Source organism: Somniosus microcephalus, unplaced genomic scaffold, assembly GCF_052327205.1.
Source record: "Somniosus microcephalus isolate GS21.2 unplaced genomic scaffold, FLI_Smic_1.0 unresolved_chr1, whole genome shotgun sequence".
Lineage (NCBI taxonomy): Eukaryota > Metazoa > Chordata > Chondrichthyes > Squaliformes > Somniosidae > Somniosus > Somniosus microcephalus.
The window spans coordinates 79,496,359-79,516,795 of NW_028225179.1; the positions used below are offsets into that span (position 1 = coordinate 79,496,359).

Genomic DNA, 20,437 nt, shown 5'->3' on the forward strand with positions numbered 1-20,437 from the left:
CCGTACCCTTGTCCCCCTCTTGCACCCCCTCTCGCCCTCCCTCCCGTACACTTGTCCCCCTCTTGCACCCCCTCTCGCCCTCCCTCCCGTACCCTTGTCCCCCTCTTGCACCCCCTCTCGCCCTCCCTCCCGTACCCTTGTCCCCCTCTTGCACCCTCTCTCGCCCTCCCTCCCGTACCCTTGTCCCCCTCTTGCACCCCCTCTCGCCCTCCCTCCCGTACCCTTGTCCCCCTCTTGCACCCCCTCTCGCCCTCCCTCCCTCCCGTACCCTTGTCCCCCTCTTGCACCCCCTCTCGCCCTCCCTCCCGTACCCTTGTCCCCCTCTTGCACCCTCTTGCCCTCCCTCCTGTACCCTTGTCCCCCTCTTGCACCCTCTTGCCCTCCCTCCTGTACCCTTGTCCCCCTCTTGCACCCTCTCTCGCCCTCCCTCCCGTACCCTTGTCCCCCTCTTGCACCCTCTCGCCCTCCCTCCCGTACCCTTGTCCCCCTCTTGCACCCTCTCTCGCCCTCCCTCCCGTACCCTTGTCCCCCTCTTGCACCCACTCTCGCCCTCCCTCCCGTACCCTTGTCCCCCTCTTGCACCCTCTCGCCCTCCCTCCCGTACCCTTGTCCCCCTCTTGCACCCCCTCTCGCCCTCCCTCCCGTACCCTTCTCCCCCTCTTGCACCCCCTCTCGCCCTCCCTCCCTTACTCTTGTCCCCCTCTTGCACCCCCTCTCGCCCTCCCTCCCGTACCCTTGTCCCCCTCTTGCAACCTCTCTCGCCCTCCCTCCCGTACACTTGTCCCCCTCTTGCACCCCCTCTCGCCCTCCCTCCCGTACCCTTGTCCCCCTCTTGCACCCCCTCTCGCCCTCCCTCCCGTACCCTTGTCCCCCCTTGCACCCCCTCTCGCCCTCCCTCCCGTACCCTTGTCCCCCTCTTGCACCCTCTCGCCCTCCCTCCCGTACCCTTGTCCCCCTCTTGCACCCTCTCTCGCCCTCCCTCCCGTACCCTTGTCCCCCTCTTGCATCCTCTCTCGCCCTCCCTCCCGTACCCTTGTCCCCCCTTGCACCCTCTCCCGCCCTCCCTCCCGTACCCTTGTCCCCCTCTTGCACCCCCTCTCGCCCTCCCTCCCGTACCCTTGTCCCCGTCTTGCACCCTCTCTCGCCTTCCCTCTCGTACCCTTGTCCCCCTCTTGCACCCTCTCTCGCCCTCCCTCCCGTACCCTTGTCCCCCTCTTGCACCCTCTCTCGCCCTCCCTCCCGTACCCTTGTCCCCTCTTGCACCCTCTCTCGCCCTCCCTCCCGTACCCTTGTCCCCCTCTCGCCCTCCCTCCCGTACCCTTGTCCCCCTCTTGCACCCCCTCTCGCCCTCCCTCCCGTACCCTTGTCCCCCTCTTGCACCCTCTCTCGCCCTCCCTCCCGTACCCTTGTCCCCCTCTCGCCCTCCCTCCCGTACCCTTGTCCCCCTCTTGCACTCCCTCTCACCCTCCCTCCGTACCCTTGTCCCCCTCTTGCACCCTCTCTCGCCCTCCCTCCCGTACCCTTGTCCCCCTCTTGCACCCTCTCTCGCCCTCCCTCCCGTACCCTTGTCCCCCTCTTGCACCCCCTCTCGCCCTCCCTCCCGTACCCTTGTACCCCTCTTGCACCCTCTTTCGCCCCCCCCGCACCCTTTTCCCCCTCGCACCCTCTCTTGCCACCCCGCTCCCTGCCCCCCTCGCTCCCTCTCTTGCCACCCCGCTCCCTGCCGCCCTCGCTCCTTTTCCCCCTCGCACCCTCTCTTGCCACCCCGCTCCCTGCCCCCCTCGCTCCCTCTCTTGCCACCCCACTCCCTGCTGCCCTCGCTCCTTGTCTCCCTTGCTCCCTCTCTTGCCACCCTGCTCCCTGCCCCCCTCGCTCCCTGCCCCCTGCCCCCCACACCCTGCCTCCTCACACACCTTTTTATCCCAGCCGCAGATCATGGTGCCCATCGACAGCCCCATGCCTTTATACTCAGAAACCATGTTAGCCAATAGCTTCGAGGCAGCAGACACTGAGATGCGTTCCTTGTTCCGTAATTTGTATATCCTATAAAATATAACCATCAGAAAATTCTTGCAAAACAAGGCAATGAAATGTACTGGAGACATTAATCTGATTTAATTGCTGCAAAGTAACTTTATATTTAATCATGAATTAATAATTAAAACAATTTAAAGTAGCAGTATCATTCTGTGCCTTGAACTCTATCATAGAGTCATAGAGTAATATAGCACGGATAGAGGCCCTTCGGCCCATCGTGTCCGCGCCGGCCATCAAGCCCTGTCTAATCTAATCCCATATTCCAGCATTTGGGCCGTTACCTTGTATGCTGTGGCATTTCAAGTGCACATCCAAATGCTTCTTAAATGTTGTGAGGGTTCCTGCCTCTACCACCCTCTCAGGCAGTGAGTTCCAGACTCCAACCACTCTCTGGGTGAAAAAGTTCTTTCTCAAATCCCCTCTAAACCTCCCGCCCTTTACCTTGAATCTATGCCCCCTAGTTATTGACCCCTCCACTAAGGGAAAAAGCTCCTCAGCATCCATCCTATCTATGCCCCTCATAATTTTGTACACCTCAATCATGTCCCCCCTCAGCCTCCTCTGCTCCAAGGAAAACAAACCCAATCTGCCCAGTCTCTCTTCATAGCTGAAGCGCTCCAGCCCTGGTAACATCCTGGTGAATCTCCTCTGCACCCTCTCTAACGCGATCACATCCTTCCTGTAGTGTGGCGACCAGAACTGCACACAGTATTCCAGCTGTGGCCTAACCAGTGTTTTATACAGCTCCATCATAACCTCCTTGCTCTTATATTCAATGCCTCAGCTAATGAAGGCAAGTATCCCATATGCCTTTTTTACCACCTTATCCACCTGTTCCGCCGCCTTCAGGGATCTGTGTACTTGCACACCCAGATCCCTCTGACCCTCCGTCTTGCCTAGGGTCTTTCCATTCATTGGGCTGAAAGTTCAGTAGGGTTAGCGCCCCATTTGAGGCGCTAGAGGGCCTAGCGCCGGAGTTATGGCCGGTTTGTAAATTCAGTGGGGCCCTGCCATCGGCGTTAGACCGGTTGCGCTGCGCCGGCACCGATGACGTCATCGGTGTGCGCAGCGTCCCGGTTGCCGTGGTGACGGGCCCCAACGCCGAAATTGAGTTGCGGCCGCCTCGCCCGTGGCAGCCGCAACTAACGATGTTTCAGCAGAGTCCTACGCGAGTTAGCGCTGGCGCATTAAGGTCGCGCGGCGGCCGGCCGCTTTCCCGCCGGCCGCCTGCCCGCACCTCCCTCCCCAGACTCCTCCACCCCCCCCTGCGGAACAGATGCGTCTGGCCTGCGAGCCCGGCACTTCTCCGAGGTGCCGGGCTCATTTTTTTCAAGATTTGAACGGCCAGCGGGCGGGTGCAGGCAGCTCCTCCTTAACTGAAGGAGGAGGCCTGCACTTCCCCAGCCTGCCGCACCGCATCGGGTGCCGCAGCGCCGGAATTGCGCCGCAATGCGGCAGTCAACGCCCATTTCGAGGCGCTGACACCCTCCTGTAGCGCCGGCAGCCGTTTGGGCGCGGCGCTACTGAATTTTTGGCGCGCGCAGGGGGACTCAGCGCCGGCGCTAAATTTCCGGCGCTAAAGCCCTGGCGCGGCGCCAACTGAATTTCTAGGCCATTGTGTATTCCTTTGCCTTGTTAGTCCCCCCAAAGTGCATCACCTCGCACTTTTCCGGGTTAAATTCCATTTGCCACTGTTCCGCCCATCTGACCAACCCATCTATATCATCCTGCAGACTGAGGCTACCCTCCTCGCTATTTACCACCCTACCAATTTTTGTATCATCCGCGAACTTACTGATCATACCCTTTACATTCATATCCAAGTCATTAATGTAGACCACAAACAGCAAGGGACCCAGCACCGATCCCTGTGGTACCCCACTGGCCACAGGCTTCCAGTCACAAAAACAACCTTCCACCATCACCCTCTGCCTTCTGCCACTAAGCCAGTTTTGTATCCAATGTGCCAAGGCACCCTGGATTCCATGGGCTCTTACCTTCTTGACCAGTCTCCTGTGCGGGACTTTATCGAAGGCCTTACTGAAATCCATGTATACCACATCCACTGCGTTACCCTCATCCACACACCTAGTCACCCCCTCAAAAAATTCAATCAAATTAGTCAGACATGATCTTCCCTTGACAAAGCCATGTTGACTATCCCTGATTAATCCTTGCCTCTCCAAGAGGAGACAAATTTTGTCCCTCAGGATTTTTTCCAATAATTTTCCTACCACTGATGTTAGGCTCACTGGCCTGTAGTTCCCCGGTTTTTCCCTACTACCCTTCTTGAATAATGGTACTACATTAGCGGTTCTCCAGTCCTCTGGCACATCCCCTGTGGCCAGAGAGGTCCTGAATATATGTGTTAGAGCCCCCGTAATCTCCTCCTTTGCCTCACACAGCAGCCTGGGATACATTTCATCCGGGCCTGGGGATTTATCCATTTTTAGGCCAGCTAAAACCGCCAATACCTCCTCCCTCTCGATGTTAATATGTTCGAGCATATCACAGTCCCCCCGCCCTATTTCTATGTCTACATCGTCCTTCTCCATAGTGAAAACAGATGCAAAAAATTCATTTAGAACCCCTCCTACATCTTCCGGCTCCACACACAGATTGCCACTTTTGTCCCTAATGGGCCCTATTTTTTCCCTAGTTATCCTCTTACCCTTAATATACTTATAAAACATCTTCGGATTTTCCTTTATTTTGCTCGCCAGTGTTATTTCATGGCCCCTCCTTGATCTCCTAATTTCTTTTTTAAGTATCCCCCTGCACTTTTTGTACTCCTCTTGGGCTTCCTCCGTCTTTAGCCTTTTGTATCTACCAAAAGCCCTCCTTTTTTTCCTAATCCATTCTCGTATATCCCCTGACATCCAAGGTTCCCTGTGGTTTTTGGAACCACCCTTGACCTTTACGGGAACATGTTGCCATTGTATGATCTCAATCTCCCTTCTGAAAGCCTCCCATTGCTCCGATGCGGATTTTCCTACAAGTAGCTGATCCCAGTCCATTTTGGCCAGATCCTGCCTTATCCTATTAAAATCGGCCTTCCCCCAATTTAGAACCTTTATTTCCGGCCCATCCCTGTCCTTTTCCATGACCACCTTAAATCTTACCATATTATGGTCACTATCACCAAAGTGCTCACCTACTAGCACTTTTTCCACTTGGCCGGCCACATTCCCTAGAATTAGGTCCAGTACCGCCCCCTCTCTTGTAGGACTTTCTACATGCTGGCTCAAAAAGCTCTCCTGGATGCACTTTAAGAATTCTACACCCTCTGAGCCTTTCACACTCTGACTATCCCAGTTAATATTGGGGAAGTTGAAATCCCCCATTATTATTACCCTATTATTTGCACATTTCTCTGAGATTTGCCTACATATCTGTTCCTCTATCTCCCCCTGACTGTTTGGAGGCCTATAGTACACTCCCAGCAAAGTGCTTGCCCCCTTTTTGTTTTTAAGCTCCACCCATATGGCCTCATTAGAGGACCCTGCTAATATATCATCCCTCCTTACTGCAGTAATTGACTCCTTAATTAATATTGCGACACCCCCTCCTCTTATACCTCCCCCTCTGTCTCGCCTGAAGATTCTATACCCCGGAATATTGAGCTGCCAGTCTTGCCCTTCCCTCAACCATGTCTCCGTGATAGCAACAATATCATACTCCCATGTGTTTATCAACACCTTCAGTTCATCCACCTTATTTGCAAGACTCCTTGCATTAAAATAGATGCCATCCAGCCTTGCCCTTATATATTTGCCCTGTCTACCAAGCTGACTTGTTTTTTTCTCTATAATTGGCAGCACATCCCCCCCTATTTCAGCTCCCCTCTGTATCCCATCCCCCTGCCATCATATTCCCCAATAATCGCAAGGTGCACCATGTTCTACTGATATTGTTCACCTGCACTGTTTGGCCAACATTCGCTCCCAGTAGACACAGTCCGCAGCACTGCCAGACATTGTACCCAGCAGGTAGGGGTTTATCTCAATCACCTTCTTAAATGCCTGGGTGCCTAAACAAAAGAGAACAATTATATTTTTATCATGCTATAGGTGCTGTGAATGACTATGCCTGTGTATGTGTGTCTGTGTGTGCGTGTCCATATGTGTGCATGTGCACGTGTGTGTTTGTGCGCGTCTCTGTGTACACGTGTCTGGGTGTGTGTGCGTACGTGACTGGGTGTGTGTGCATGTCTGTGTGTGTACATGTCTATGTGTGAGTGCATATGTGTGCATACCTGCGTGTGCGTGCGTACGTGTCTGTGCGTGCGCCTGTGTGTGCGTACGTGTCTGTCTGTGCGTACATGTCTGTACCTGAGTCTTTGCGTACATGTCCGTGTGCGTGTGCGCACGTGTCTGTGTGTGCATACCTGCGTGCGTATGTGTTTGTGCATGTGCCTGTGTGTGTACATGTCTGTACCTGTGTCTGTGCGTATGTGTGTGTGCGTACATGTCTGTGCGTGCACCTGCGTGCATGTCTGTGTGTTTACATGTCTGTACCTGTGTCTGTGTGTACATGTCTGTACCTGTGTCTGTGCGTACATGTCTGTCTGTGTGTGTGCGCGCATATGTGTCTGTGTGCATACCTGCGTGTACGTGTCTGTGCATGTGCCTGTGTGTTTGTGTGTGTGTACATATCTATACCTGTGTCTGTGCTTACATGTCTGTCTGTGTGCGCGAACGTGTCTGTATACGTGTCCGTGTGTTTCGTACATGTGTGTCTGTGCGTCTGTCTCTGTGTGTGTACGCAAATGTGTGCGCATCTATGGGGAAAGAGCAGGGGAGTGGGACTAATTGGATAGCTCTTTCAAAGAGCCAGCACAGAAATGATGGACCGAATGGCCTCCGTCTGTGCTGTACCATTCTATGATTTATGTGTGTACCTGTGTGTGTCATGTACGTGTGTCTCTGTGTCTATGGGGATGTGATATCTGTGCACGCATCAGTGTGGTATATTATCCTGCATGAAACCTAACATATTAGTTTAAGAGAATGTTTTTGAAAGCTGCTATATATTCCTTTGTTTGCCTTCTCAATCAGTCTTGTAATGGAAACATGGATAATTATTATATTCATAACTTGCTCACAAATGTGTAGATTATTTTAACTCCATAACTTGTGTAATGAAAGGAATGGAGCTGCTTGGTATTCAAATTTAGATTAATATCGATATTTACTTTACAGTTTTGGTAAAAAGAGACATTGTAATGTGGATAAATCTCCAGTGAGATTTTTAGTAATATGTTGTATATCTGAAGTGTCACTGTGCAGCCACGATACAGCAACAGAAAGCAAGGGAATGCCCACCTAGCTCAGACAGACATGGAATCATGATCCTAAGGTGTGGATTGTCAGCATTAATAGGTGTGCTTTTTAAATCTAACATGAAGGCTCCGTTTCACAATATTGTATATAGTTTTCTTATTGGAAGATATGCTAAAATGTCAAGTTCTGCAGTTCCTCAGTTAGAAATGGATGGGGATTCACACATCCCGCCCTGTGCCCTATAATGCCCCTCCTCTGGTGTGCCAGGATGGGGATTCACACATCCCGCCCTGTGCCCTATAATGCCCCTTCTCTGGTGTGCCAGGATGGGGATTCACACATCCCGCCCTGTGCCCTATAATGCCCCTCCTCTGGTGTGCCAGGATGGGGATTCACACACCCCGCCCTGTGCCCTATAACGCCCCTCCTCTGGTGTGCCAGGATGGGGATTCACACACCCCGCCCTGTGCCCTATAACGCCCCTCCTCTGGTGTGACAGGATGGGGATTCACACATCCCGCCCTGTGCCCTATAATGCCCCTCCTCTGGTGTGACAGGATGGGGATTCACACATCCCGCCCTGTGCCCTATAATGCCCCTCCTCTGGTGTGACAGGATGGGGATTCACACATCCCGCCCTGTGCCCTATAATGCCCCTCCTCTGGTGTGACAGGATGGGGATTCACACATCCCGCCCTGTGCCCTATAATGCCCCTCCTCTGGTGTGACAGGATGGGGATTCACACATCCCGCCCTGTGCCCTATAATGCCCCTCCTCTGGTGTGCCAGGATGCAGCGGGAAAAGTGAAAGGCATTTCTGTGGCACCTCCCTGACTATTAGAAAAGGCAAGGCGTGATTGGCCAATGAATCTCCGATGGGAGGGCTCAGCAAAACAAGTTTGTAAACCTCTGATCTAGATTATGTGCTCACGTCTGGAGTAGAGATTGAACCCACGATGCTCGGACTCAGAGGGGGAGTGTGCTACCATGGAGCCATGCTACAATTGACTACTTACTGATGTAGGAGCCTGATGCTCTGGAGTCCACGGCAACCATGACTCCATGTTTGAAACTTGAAAGCCATAGTGGTTGTTCCATGATGCATTTTGATCTGTACTCCTTCATCACCCTCAATGTACGGTTTAAGAAATTTCACTGGCTGTAAAAGGATTAACATTTTAAAGAAACATTTAGAGTCCGAGAGAGAATATATAGATAAACCATGCTCAGCTGTATTAATCAAACTGCACCACTCAAAAATACATCAAGGAATATTTTTAAAGCAAAATTTTTCTTTAAAAAAATGACATTCTAAAACGCTGCCCGATTGTGCTGGTTCATGGCAGATTTTACGGCGATATGCAATGAGTTTGATCGGAAACTTGAGGGAGAAAAAAATACTTTTCAAAACTCGTGGACTTTTGGCCACCCGGACCGCTGATTATGCCCAAAGCGGAGATCCCAGGCCAAAGTGCATTTGGTTTGAAACACACTTGTGCTCCATCTAATACAGGCACAATAAAGGAAAGGCCCCTTCTTACATAGCAACAGGAGGAGGCATTCAGCCCCTTGAGCCCACTCCGCCATTCAAATAGATCATGGCTGATCTGTATCTTACCTCCATCTACCCTTGGTTCTGAAACCCTTAATACCCTTATATAACAAAAATCTAGCAATCACTGTTTTGACATTTTCAATTGATCCCCATTTTCAACAGCCTTTTGGGGAGTGAGTTCCAGATTTCACTGCCCTTTGTGTGAAGAAGTGCTTCCTGACATCACCCCTGAACGGAGCTCTAATTTGAAGGTTCTGGGCTCTCCCACAAGAGGAAATAGTTTCTCTCGATCTACCCAATCAAATCCTTTGATCGTCTTGTCAGTGTCAGCTGTAGCTCAGTGGGGAGCACACTCGCCTAGAAACATAGAAACATGGAAGATAGGAGCAGGAGTCGGCCATTCGGCCCCTCGAGCCCGCTCCGCTATTCAATGAGATCATGGCTGATCATCCAAACTCAGTACCCTGTCCCTGCCTCTCTCGCCTAGAAACATAGAAGATAGGAGCAGGAGTAGGGCCATTCGGCCCCTCGAGCCTGCTCCGCCATTCAATGAGATGTGCGGGTTAGGTTGATTTGGCTATGTTAAATTGACCCTTAGTGTTAGGGGATTAAATACGTGGGGTTACAGGGATAGGGTGGGATATGTGTCGGTGCAGGCTCGATGGGCCGAAATGGCCTCTATCTGCACTGTGGGAATTCTGTGTATTCTGTGTATTCTGTGAGATCATGGCTGATCATCCAAATTCAGTAACCTGTCCCTGCCTCTCTCGCCTAGAAACATAGAAACATGGAAGATAGGAGCAGGAGTAGGCCATTCGGCCCCTCGAGCCTGCTCGCCATTCAATGTGATCATGGCTGATCATCCAAATTCAGTACCCTGTCCCTGCCTTCTCCCCATATCCCTTGATCCCCTTAGCCTTAAGAAATATATCCAATTCCTTCTTGAATATATTTAATGAATTGGCCTCAACGGCCTTCTGTGGTAGAGAATTCCACAGGTTCACCGCTCTCTGGGTGAAGAAATTCCTCCTCATCTCTGTCCTAAATGGCTTACCCCTTATCTTTAGACTGTGACCCCTGGTTCTGGACTCCCCTGCCATCGGGAACATCCTTCCAGCATCTAGTCTGTCTAGTCCTGTTAGAATTTTATAAGTTTCAATGAGATCCCCTCTCATTCTTCTAAACTCCAGCGAGTATAAGCCAAATCGACCCAATCTCTCCTCATACGTCATTCCTGCCATCCCAGGTATCAGCCTGGTGAATCTTCGCTGCACTCCTTCCATGGCAAGAACATCCTTCCTCAGATAAGGTGACCAAAACTGCACTCCGAGTCAGAAGGTTGTGGGTTCAAGTCTGTTTCTCTCTCCACTGATGCTGCCTGGCCTGCTGAGTGTTTCCAGCATTTTCTGTTATTTTACAAGCCTAGTCTATGCAGCCTGTCCTCGTAGTTGAACCCTTTTAGCCCCGGTATCATTCTGGTGAAACTGCGCTACCGCCCCCCTCCAGGGTCAATATATCCGTCTGTGGCAGATGGAGTTCAATGTGGGAAAGTGTGAGGCCAACTGCTGTGGACCTAAGAAAGATCGATCAGAGTATTTTCTAAATGGACACGCCACACTCAATTCAATTCAATTTCAATTCAAATCGCTTTATTGGCATGATAAGGTACATCTTATGTTGCCAAAGCATCAAAATACATTTATGGTTGAACACATAAACGCAGATCTATTCATACAGTGTATAAACAGATATATCCCTGAGTGTATAAATATACATTCGCATAATTTATATATACTCCTTTCTTAGGTTTACTGGTTGTCCCTCTGTTTATGGCAAGCTGTAACATAGTGTGCCGCTAGTGTTACACAGTTTCTCTCTTCCCCTAGTAGGTATGGGAGTTTTTGGTCGTCATTCAAATTTCTGAATTCAGGCCTCACACTCACAGCCCCGTCTCTCTCACACTCACAGCCCCCTCTCTCTCTCTCACACTCACAGCCCCCTCTCTCTCTCTCACACACTCACAGCCCCCCCTCTCTCTCTCTCACACACTCACAGCCCCCTCTCTCTCTCTCTCTCTCTCACTCACAGCCCCCTCTCTCTCTCTCTCACACTCACAGCCCCCTCTCTCGCTCTCTCACACTCACAGCCCCCTCTCTCTCTCACACTCACAGCCCCCTCTCTCTCTCACACACACTCACAGCCCCCTCTCTCTCTCTCTCTCACAGCCCCCTCTCTCTCTCTCTCACACTCACAGCCCCCTCTCTCGCTCTCTCTCTCACTCACAGCCCCCTCTCTCTCTCTCTCTCTCTCTCACAGCCCCCTCTCTCTCTCTCTCTCACACTCACAGCCCCCTCTCGCTCTCTCTCACACTCACAGCCCCCTCTCTCTCACTCACAGCTCCCCCTCTCTCTCTCTCTCTCACACTCACAGCCCCCTCTCTCTCTCACACACACACTCACAGCCCCCTCTCTCTCTCTCTCTCACACAGCCCCCTCTCTCTCTCTCTCTCTCTCTCTCACAGCCCCCTCTCTCTCTCTCTCTCACACTCACAGCCCCCTCTCGCTCTCTCTCACTCACAGCCCCCTCTCTCTCTCTCTCTCTCTCACACTCACAGCCCCCTCTCGCTCTCTCTCACTCACAGCCCCCTCTCTCTCTCTCTCTCTCACACTCACAGCCCCCTCTCTCTCTCTCTCTCACTCACAGCCCCCTCTCTCTCTCTCTCACACTCACAGCCCCCTCTCTCGCTCTCTCTCACTCACAGCCCCCTCTCTCTCTCTCACACTCACAGCCCCCTCTCTCTCTCTCTCTCTCTCTCACTCACAGCCCCCTCTCTCTCTCACACTCACAGCCCCCTCTCTCGCTCTCTCTCACTCACAGCCCCCCCTCTCTCTCTCTCACTCACAGCCCCCCCTCTCTCTCTCTCTCACACTCACAGCCCCGTCTCTCTCTCTCTCTCTCTCACAGCCCCCTCTCTCTCTCTCTCTCTCACACTCACAGCCCCCTCTCTCTCTCTCACAGCCCCCTCTCTCTCTCTCTCTCACACTCACAGCCCCCTCTCTCTCTCTTTCTCTCACTCACAGCCCCCTCTCTCTCACACTCACAGCCCCCTCTCTCTCTCTCTCTCCCACTCACAGCCCCCTCTCTCTCTCTCTCTCACAGCCCCCTCTCTCTCTCTCACACTCACAGCCCCCCTCTCTCTCTCACACTCACAGCCCCCTCTCTCTCTCTCTCACTCACAGCCCCCTCTCTCTCTCTCTCTCTCACACTCACAGCCCCCTCTCTCTCTCTCTCTCTCACTCACAGCCCCCTCTCTCTCTCTCACACTCACAGCCCCCTCTCTCTCTCACACTCACAGCCCCCTCTCTCTCTCTCTCTCACACTCACAGCCCCCTCTCTCTCTCTCTCTCACACTCACAGCCCCCTCTCTCTCTCTCTCTCTCTCACACTCACAGCCCCCTCTCTCTCTCTCAATTCAATTCAATTTCAATTCAAATGCTTTATTGGCATGAAAGTTTACAAGGAACCATATTGCCAAAGCTTACATAACAAAAAGTACAGTTTTCCAACATTCTGTAGGTGTCAAACAATTTTGACCTTCGTTGGGTACAGACAATATTAATTTAAACAGTCGTTGACCCTCGTTGGGTACATTCAGTATTAATTTTTAAACAGTCGTTGGGTACATTCGGTATTGATTTAAACATTCTTAATGTTTATATATGCTATGGGTGTGCTCGTTAGTCCCTCACTGTTCCTCAGGTTGTGACATGTTGTTACATATTGGGCACCAAGATATGGTCTGTCTCCTTCTCCCAGGGCTAATCTTAATTTTGACAGGTCATCCAATTCTTTGAAATCTGGGGTTGTTTGGCTGAGCTTGTCAAAATATATGTTTCTTGTTTTGTTGAATTTTTCGCATTTTAGGAGGAAGTGCATCTCTGTCTCAACCTCGCCGGCCAGACATTGATCACATATTCTATTCTCTCTAGGCTGCCAGGATTTCTTGTATCTTCCTTTTTCAATTGCCAGTTGGTGGTCGCTTAGTCTGTACCTGGTGAGGGTCTGTCTCTGTTTTGTGTCTCTGATGGTCGAGAGATAGTCTGCCAGTTTATATTCTCTTTTTAGGGCCCGGTAACATTCTAATCTGCTTTGGCTTTTGGTTATTTTGTTCCAATGTTCCAGGTAGGTTTCTTTGCATTGTTTAATGATTTGGTTCACTCGGATTGGTGTTTGGAGGGCAGTGTTGGTCTGGGACTGGTCAGGGTCCGGCTGAGTAGGAGTACTTAGTTTCAGTAGCAGCTGACTCAGGGGACTCATTTCTGGGTTCAGCTCTTGGGTCTGGAGGGCTTTAAAATGAAGGGTGTCTGGGGAACTAGATTTGAGGTGATTTAGAAAGTTTAGTGCTCGTTTTTGGATGTTTATTATCAGTGGGTATCTGCCTAGTTCGGCTCTACATGCATTTGTTGGTGTTTTCCTTTGGGTGCGAAGAATGCTTCGGCAAAATTCTGCATGTAGGGCTTCTATTGTGTGTTTTTCCCATTTAGTGTAGCTATGGTGATTAAGTGGGCCCCATACTTCACTACCGTACAGCGCAATGGGCAGGATTATGCTGTCAAATATTTTGAGCCAGATTTTGATTGGAATTTGGATGTTGTAGAATTTTCTTTTTATTGCATATAGGGCTCTTCGGGCTTTTTCTTTTAGTGCATTCACTGCTATGCTGAAGCTCCCTGATGCTGTGATGGTTAGACCAAGGTAAGTGTAGCTCATAGTGTGTCCTATGATGGTATCACTGAGAGTAAACTGGTATTTGTTTTCCTGACATCTGGGCCTTTTTTGAAAAATCATGATGTTGGTTTTCTTTAGATTTACTGTCAGGGCCCACAGCACACTCACAGCCCCCTCTCTCTCTCTCTCTCACACTCACAGCCCCCTCTCTCTCTCTCTCTCTCTCACACTCACAGCCCCCTCTCTCTCTCTCTCTCTCTCACTCACAGCCCCCTCTCTCTCTCTCACACTCACAGCCCCCTCTCTCTCTCTCTCACACTCACAGCCCCCTCCCTCTCTCTCTCACTCACAGCCCCCTCTCTCTCTCTCTCTCTCTCACACTCACAGCCCCCTCTCTCTCTCTCTCTCTCTCTCACTCACAGCCCCCTCTCTCTCTCTCACACTCACAGCCCCCTCTCTCTCTCTCTCACACTCACAGCCCCCTCCCTCTCTCTCTCTCTCTCTCTCACAGCCCCCTCTCTCTCTCTCACACACTCACAGCCCCCTCTCTCTCTCTCTCTCACACTCACAGCCCCCCCTCTCTCTCTCTCTCACACTCACAGCCCCCTCTCTCTCTCACACTCACAGCCCCCTCTCTCTCTCACACTCACAGCCCCCTCTCTCTCTCTCTCTCTCACTCACACTCACAGCCCCCCCTCTCTCTCTCTCACTCACAGCCCCCTCTCTCTCTCTCTCTCTCACACTCACAGCCCCCCCCTCTCTCTCTCTCACTCACAGCCCCCTCTCTCTCTCACACTCACAGCCCCCTCTCTCTCTCACTCACAGCCCCCTCTCTCTCTCTCTCTCTCTCTCTCACACTCACAGCCCCCCCTCTCTCTCTCTCTCACTCACAGCCCCCTCTCTCTCTCTCTCTCTCACACACTCACAGCCCCCCCTCTCTCTCTCTCTCTCACTCACAGCCCCCTCTCTCTCTCTCTCTCACACTCACAGCCCCCTCTCTCTCTCTCTCACACTCACAGCCCCCTCTCTCTCTCTCACACACTCACAGCTCCCCCTCTCTCTCTCTCACTCACAGCCCCCTCTCTCTCTCACACTCACAGCCCCCTCTCTCTCTCTCTCTCTCTCTCTCACTCACAGCCCTCTCTCTCTCTCTCTCTCACTCACAGCCCTCTCTCTCTCTCTCTCTCTCTCTCACTCACAGCTCCCCCTCTCTCTCTCTCTCTCACTCACAGCCCTCTCTCTCTCTCACTCACAGCCCTGTCTCTCTCTCTCACTCACTCACAGCCCTCTCTCTCTCTCTCTCTCTCTCTCTCACAGCCCCGTCTCTCTCTCACACTCACAGCCTCCTCTCTCTCTCTCACACTCACAGCCCCCTCTCTCTCTCTCTCACTCACAGCCCCCTCTCTCTCTCTCTCACTCACAGCCCCCTCTCTCTCTCTCTCACTCACAGCTCCCTCTCTCTCTCTCTCTCTCTCTCACAGCCCCCTCTCTCTCTCACACTCACAGCCCCGTCTCTCTCTCTCTCACACTCACAGCCCCCTCTCTCTCAGTTCAGTTCAAATGCTTTATTGGCATGAAAGTTTACAGAGAACCATATTGCCAAAGCTTACATAGCAAAAAGGTACAGTTTTCCAACATTCTGTAGGTGTCAATCGATTTGACATTTGTTGGGTATATACAATATTACTTTTAAACAATATTAATTTTAAACAGTCTTTCTACTTCATTTGGTACGTTCAATATTAATTTTAAACAGTCTTACTTTTAAACAGTCCTCAGGTTGTGACATGTTGTTACATATTTAGCCCCAAGGTATGGTCTGTCTCCTTCTCCTAGGACTAATCTCAATTTTGACAGATCATCCAATTCCTTGAAATCTGGGGTTGTTTGGCTTAGCTTGTTGAATAATATGTTTCTTGATGTGTTGAATTTTTCGCATTTTAGGAGGAAATGCATTTGTTTCAACCTCGCCAGCCAGACATTGATCGCATATTCTATTCTCTCTAGGCTGCCAGGATTTCTTGTATCTGCCTTTTTCAATTTCCAGTTGGTGGTCGCTTAGTCTGTACCTGGTGAGGGTCTGTCTCTGTTTTGTGTCTCTGATGGTCGTGAGGTAGTCTGCCAGTTTATATTCTCTATTTAGGGCCCGGTAACATTCTAATCTGCTTTGGTTTTCGGTTATTTTGTTCCAATGTTCCAGGTAGGTTTCTTTGCATTGTTTAATGATTTGGTTCACTCGGATTGGTGTTTGGACGGCTGTGTTGGTCTGGGGCTGGTCAGGGTCCGGCTGAGTACTTAGTTTCAGTAGCAGCTGACTCAGGGGACTCTTTTCTGGGTTTAGCTCTTGGGTCTGAAAGGCTTTGAAATGAAGGGTGTCTGGGGAGCTAGATTTGAGGTGATTTAGGAAGTTTAGTGCTCGTTTTTGGATGTTTATTATCAGTGGGTATCTGCCTAGTTCTGCTCTGCATGCATTTGTTGGCGTTTTTCTTTGGGTGCGAAGGATGCTTCGGCAGAATTCTGCATGTAGGGCTTCTCTCTCTCTCTCTCTCTCTCTCTCTCTCACTCACAGCCCCCTCTCTCCAATTCCAATTTCCAATTCCAATTAAAATGCTTTATTGGCATGAAAGTTTACAGAGAACCATATTGCCAAAGCTTACATAGCAAAAAGGTACAGTTTTCCAACATTCTGTAGGTGTCAATCGATTTGACATTTGTTGGGTACATACAATATTACTTTTAAACAATATTAATTTTAAACAGTCTTTGTACTTCATTTGGTACGTTCAATATTAATTTTAAACAGTCTTAATTTTAAACAGTCCTCAGGTTGTGACATGTTGTTACATATTTGGCCCCAAGGTATGGTCTGTCTCCTTCTCCTAGGACTAATCTCAATTTTGACAGATCATCCAATTCCTTGAAATCTGGGGTTGTTTGGCTTAGCTTGTTGAATAATATGTTTCTTGATGTGTTGAATTTTTCGCATTTTAGGAGGAAATGCATTTCTGTTTCAACCTCGCCAGCCAGACATTGATCGCATATTCTATTCTCTCTAGGCTGCCAGGATTTCTTGTATCTGCCTTTTTCAATTTCCAGTTGGTGGTCGCTTAGTCTGTACCTGGTGAGGGTCTGTCTCTGTTTTGTGTCTCTGATGGTCGTGAGGTAGTCTGCCAGTTTATATTCTCTTTTTAGGGCCCGGTAACATTCTAATCTGCTTTGGCTTTCGGTTATTTTGTTCCAATGTTCCAGGTAGGTTTCTTTGCATTTTTTAATGATTTGGTTCACTCGGATTGGTGTTTGGACGGCTGTGTTGGTCTGGGGCTGGTCAGGGTCCGGCTGAGTACTTAGTTTCCGTAGCTCTCTCACACTCACAGCCCTGTCTCTCTCTCTCTCTCTCACTCACAGCCCTCTCTCTCTCTCTCTCTCTCTCTCTCACTCACAGCCCCGTCTCTCTCTCTCTCACTCACAGCCCCCTCTCTCTCTCACTCACAGCTCCCTCTCTCTCTCACTCACAGCCCCCTCTCTCTCTCACTCACAGCCCCCTCTCTCTCTCACACTCACAGCCCCGTCTCTCTCTCTCTCACACTCACAGCCCCCTCTCTCTCTCTCTCACACTCACAGCCCCCTCCCCCTCTCTCTCTCTCACACTCACAGCCCCCTCTCTCTCTCTCTCTCACACTCACAGCCCCCTCTCTCTCTCTCTCTCACACTCACAGCCCCCCTCTCTCTCTCTCTCTCTCTCTCACAGCTCCCCCTCTCTCTCTCTCTCTCTCTCACAGCCCCCTCTCTCTCTCACACTCACAGCCCCCTCTCTCTCTCTCTCTCACACTCACAGCCCCCCCTCTCTCACACTCACAGCCTCCCCTCTCTCTCTCTCACTCACTCACAGCCCTCTCTCTCTCTCTCACTCACAGCTCCCCCTCTCTCTCTCTCTCTCTCTCACTCACAGCCCCCTCTCTCTCTCTCTCACTCACAGCCCTCTCTCTCTCTCTCTCTCACTCACTCACAGCCCCCTCTCTCTCTCTCTCTCTCTCACTCACAGCTCCCTCTCTCTCTCACACTCACAGCCCCCTCTCTCTCTCTCTCTCTCTCTCTCACTCACAGCCCCCTCTCTCTCTCTCTCACTCACAGCCCCCTCTCTCTCTCACACTCACAGCCCCCTCTCTCTCTCTCTCACACTCACAGCCCCCTCTCTCTCTCTCACTCACAGCCCCCTCTCTCTCTCACACAGCCCCCTCTCTCTCACACTCACAGCCCCCCTCTCTCTCTCTCACACTCACAGCCCCCTCTCTCTCTCTCTCACAGCCCCCTCTCTCTCTCTCTCTCACACTCACAGCCCCCTCTCTCTCTCACACTCACAGCCCCCTCTCTCTCTCTCTCTCTCACTCACAGCCCCCTCTCTCTCTCTCTCTCTCTCTCTCACTCACAGCCCCCTCTCTCTCTCTCTCACACTCACAGCCCCCTCTCTCTCACACTCACAGCCCCCTCTCTCTCTCTCACTCACAGCCCCCTCTCTCTCTCACACTCACAGCCCCCTCTCTCTCTCTCTCTCTCTCTCTCACACTCACAGCCCCCTCTCTCTCTCTCACTCACAGCCCCCTCTCTCTCTCTCTCACTCACAGCCCCCTCTCTCTCTCTCTCTCTCACACTCACAGCCCCCTCTCTCTCTCTCACTCACAGCCCCCTCTCTCTCACTCACAGCCCCCTCTCTCTCTCACACTCACAGCCCCCTCTCTCTCTCACACTCACAGCCCCCTCTCTCTCTCTCACACTCACAGCCCCCCCTCTCTCTCTCTCACTCACAGCATCCTCTCTCTCTCTCTCACACTCACAGCCCCCTCTCTCTCTCTCTCTCACACTCACAGCCCCCTCTCTCTCTCTCTCACAGCCCCCTCTCTCTCTCTCACACACTCACAGCCCCCTCTCTCACACTCACAGCCCCCTCTCTCTCACTCACAGCCCCCTCTCTCTCTCTCTCACACTCACAGCCCCCCTCTCTCTCTCTCTCTCACAGCCCCCTCTCTCTCTCTCACACTCACAGCCCCCCTCGCTCTCTCTCTCTCTCACACTCACAGCCCCCTCTCTCTCTCTCACACTCACAGCCCCCTCTCTCTCTCACACTCACAGCCCTCTCTCTCTCACACTCACAGCCCCCTCTCTCTCACACTCACAGCCCCCTCTCTCTCTCTCACACACACTCACAGCCCCCTCTCTCTCTCACACTCACAGCCCCCTCTCTCTCACACTCACAGCCCCCTCTCTCTCTCTCTCACTCACAGCCCCCTCTCTCTCTCACTCACAGCCCCCTCTCTCTCTCTCTCTCACAGCCCCCTCTCTCTCTCACAGCCCCCCTCTCTCTCTCTCTCTCTCACACTCACAGCCCCCTCTCTCTCTCTCTCTCTCTCTCTCACAGCCCTCTCTCTCTCTCTCTCTCAATTCACAATTCCAATCGCTTTATTGGCATGATAAGGTACATCTTATGTTGCCAAAGCATCAAAATACATTTATGGTTGAACACATAAACACGGTTCTATTCATACAGTTTATAAATATACATTCGCCTTGTTTATATATATTCTTGTCTTAGTTTACTGGTTGTCCCTCTGTTCATGGCAAGCTGTAACATAGTGTGCCGCCAGTGTTACACAGCTTCTCTCCTCCCCCAGTAGGAATGGGAGTTTTGGTTGTCATTCAGATTTCTGATTCAGGGCATATTTGGGAGAATTTTTGGTAGAAATTCTCCTGATGCCCTGATAGTTTCTACAGGCTGTGAGGAAGTGCATCTCTGTCTCAACTACTCCCTGACTGCAGTGAGAGCATATCCTGTCTTCTCTTGGCAGCCTGGTTTGCCTGTGTCTGCCTTTTTCGATCGCAAGGCTATGTTCGCTAAGTCTCACAGCCCCGTCTCTCTCTCTCTCACAGCCCTCTCTCTCTCTCACAGCACCCCCCCCCTCTCTCTCTCTCTCACTCACAGCCCTCTGTCTCTCACTCACAGCCCCCTCTCTCTCTCTCTCTCTCACTCTCAGCCCCCTCTCTCTCTCACTCACAGCCCCCTCTCTCTCTCTCTCACTCTCAGCCCCGTCTCTCTCTCTCTCACAGACCACTCTCTCTCTCTTACAGCCCCGTCTCTCTCTCTCTCACAGACCACTCTCTCTCTCTTACAGCCCCGTCTCTCTCTCTCTCACAGACCACTCTCTCTCTCTTACAGCCCCGTCTCTCTCTCTCTCTCACAGCCCTCTCTCTCTCTCTCTGCCCTCTCTCTCTCTCTCTCTCTCTCTCACAGCCCTCTCTCTCTCTCTCACAGCCCCCCCTCTCTCTCTCTCTCTCACACTCACAGCCCCCTCTCTCTCTCTCTCTCTCTCTCTCACACACTCACAGTTCCGTCTCTCAGACCCAGAGACTGGGACCGTGCAGAACAAACCGGAACCAATTCAGCAATTGCCAGAACTCCAACCCGAATTACTCACATCCACACCAACTGGCACCGCCAATTCCCCGTTATTGACGCCGAAAGCAAAATCACTCCTTTTCTCCAAAAACTGCTTCCTCGCCCCGACAGGGAAATCATCTTGATCCCAGTCCTGGAATCCGCAAACATCCATCAGAGCCATGGCCAGAGATCGCTGCTCAACCAGCCCGGAAAGTGAAAGTGAAAGTAACTGGCGATCACAGCAACCGAAACTCAACCATGTGGCCTGAATGTTGGGAATGGGGTCCAACCCCTGAACCCCAGCAATCCAACCCCTGATCACAGCAAGGGAAACTCAACCCCACTGAGTGTTGGGAATGGGGTCTGAACCCTGAACCCCGGCAATCCAACCCCTGATCACAGCAA

At 51.5% G+C, this 20,437-nt stretch overlaps 1 protein-coding gene across 2 annotated transcripts in view; it reads right to left on the reverse strand.

Annotated features, from left to right (window-relative positions):
* The window catches only part of LOC147095515 (proteasome subunit beta type-8-like), a 222,321-nt gene extending 202,112 nt beyond the window's left edge, over positions 1-20,209 (reverse strand). The window contains exons 1-4 of one of the 2 annotated variants that reach the window (XM_085974642.1): positions 20,070-20,209; positions 8,336-8,478; positions 5,956-6,067; positions 1,914-2,043 (exon numbers count right to left, since the gene is read on the reverse strand). In XM_085974642.1, coding sequence (XP_085830768.1) covers positions 1,914-2,043; positions 5,956-6,067; positions 8,336-8,444 — 351 coding nt within the window. In that variant the 5' untranslated portion in view covers positions 8,445-8,478; positions 20,070-20,209. Of the gene's footprint in view, positions 1-1,913; positions 2,044-5,955; positions 6,068-8,335; positions 8,479-20,069 lie in introns of those variants that run through there. The other variant, XM_085974641.1, reaches the window with a different exon arrangement.
* Between the last annotated feature and the right edge of the window lie 228 nt (positions 20,210-20,437).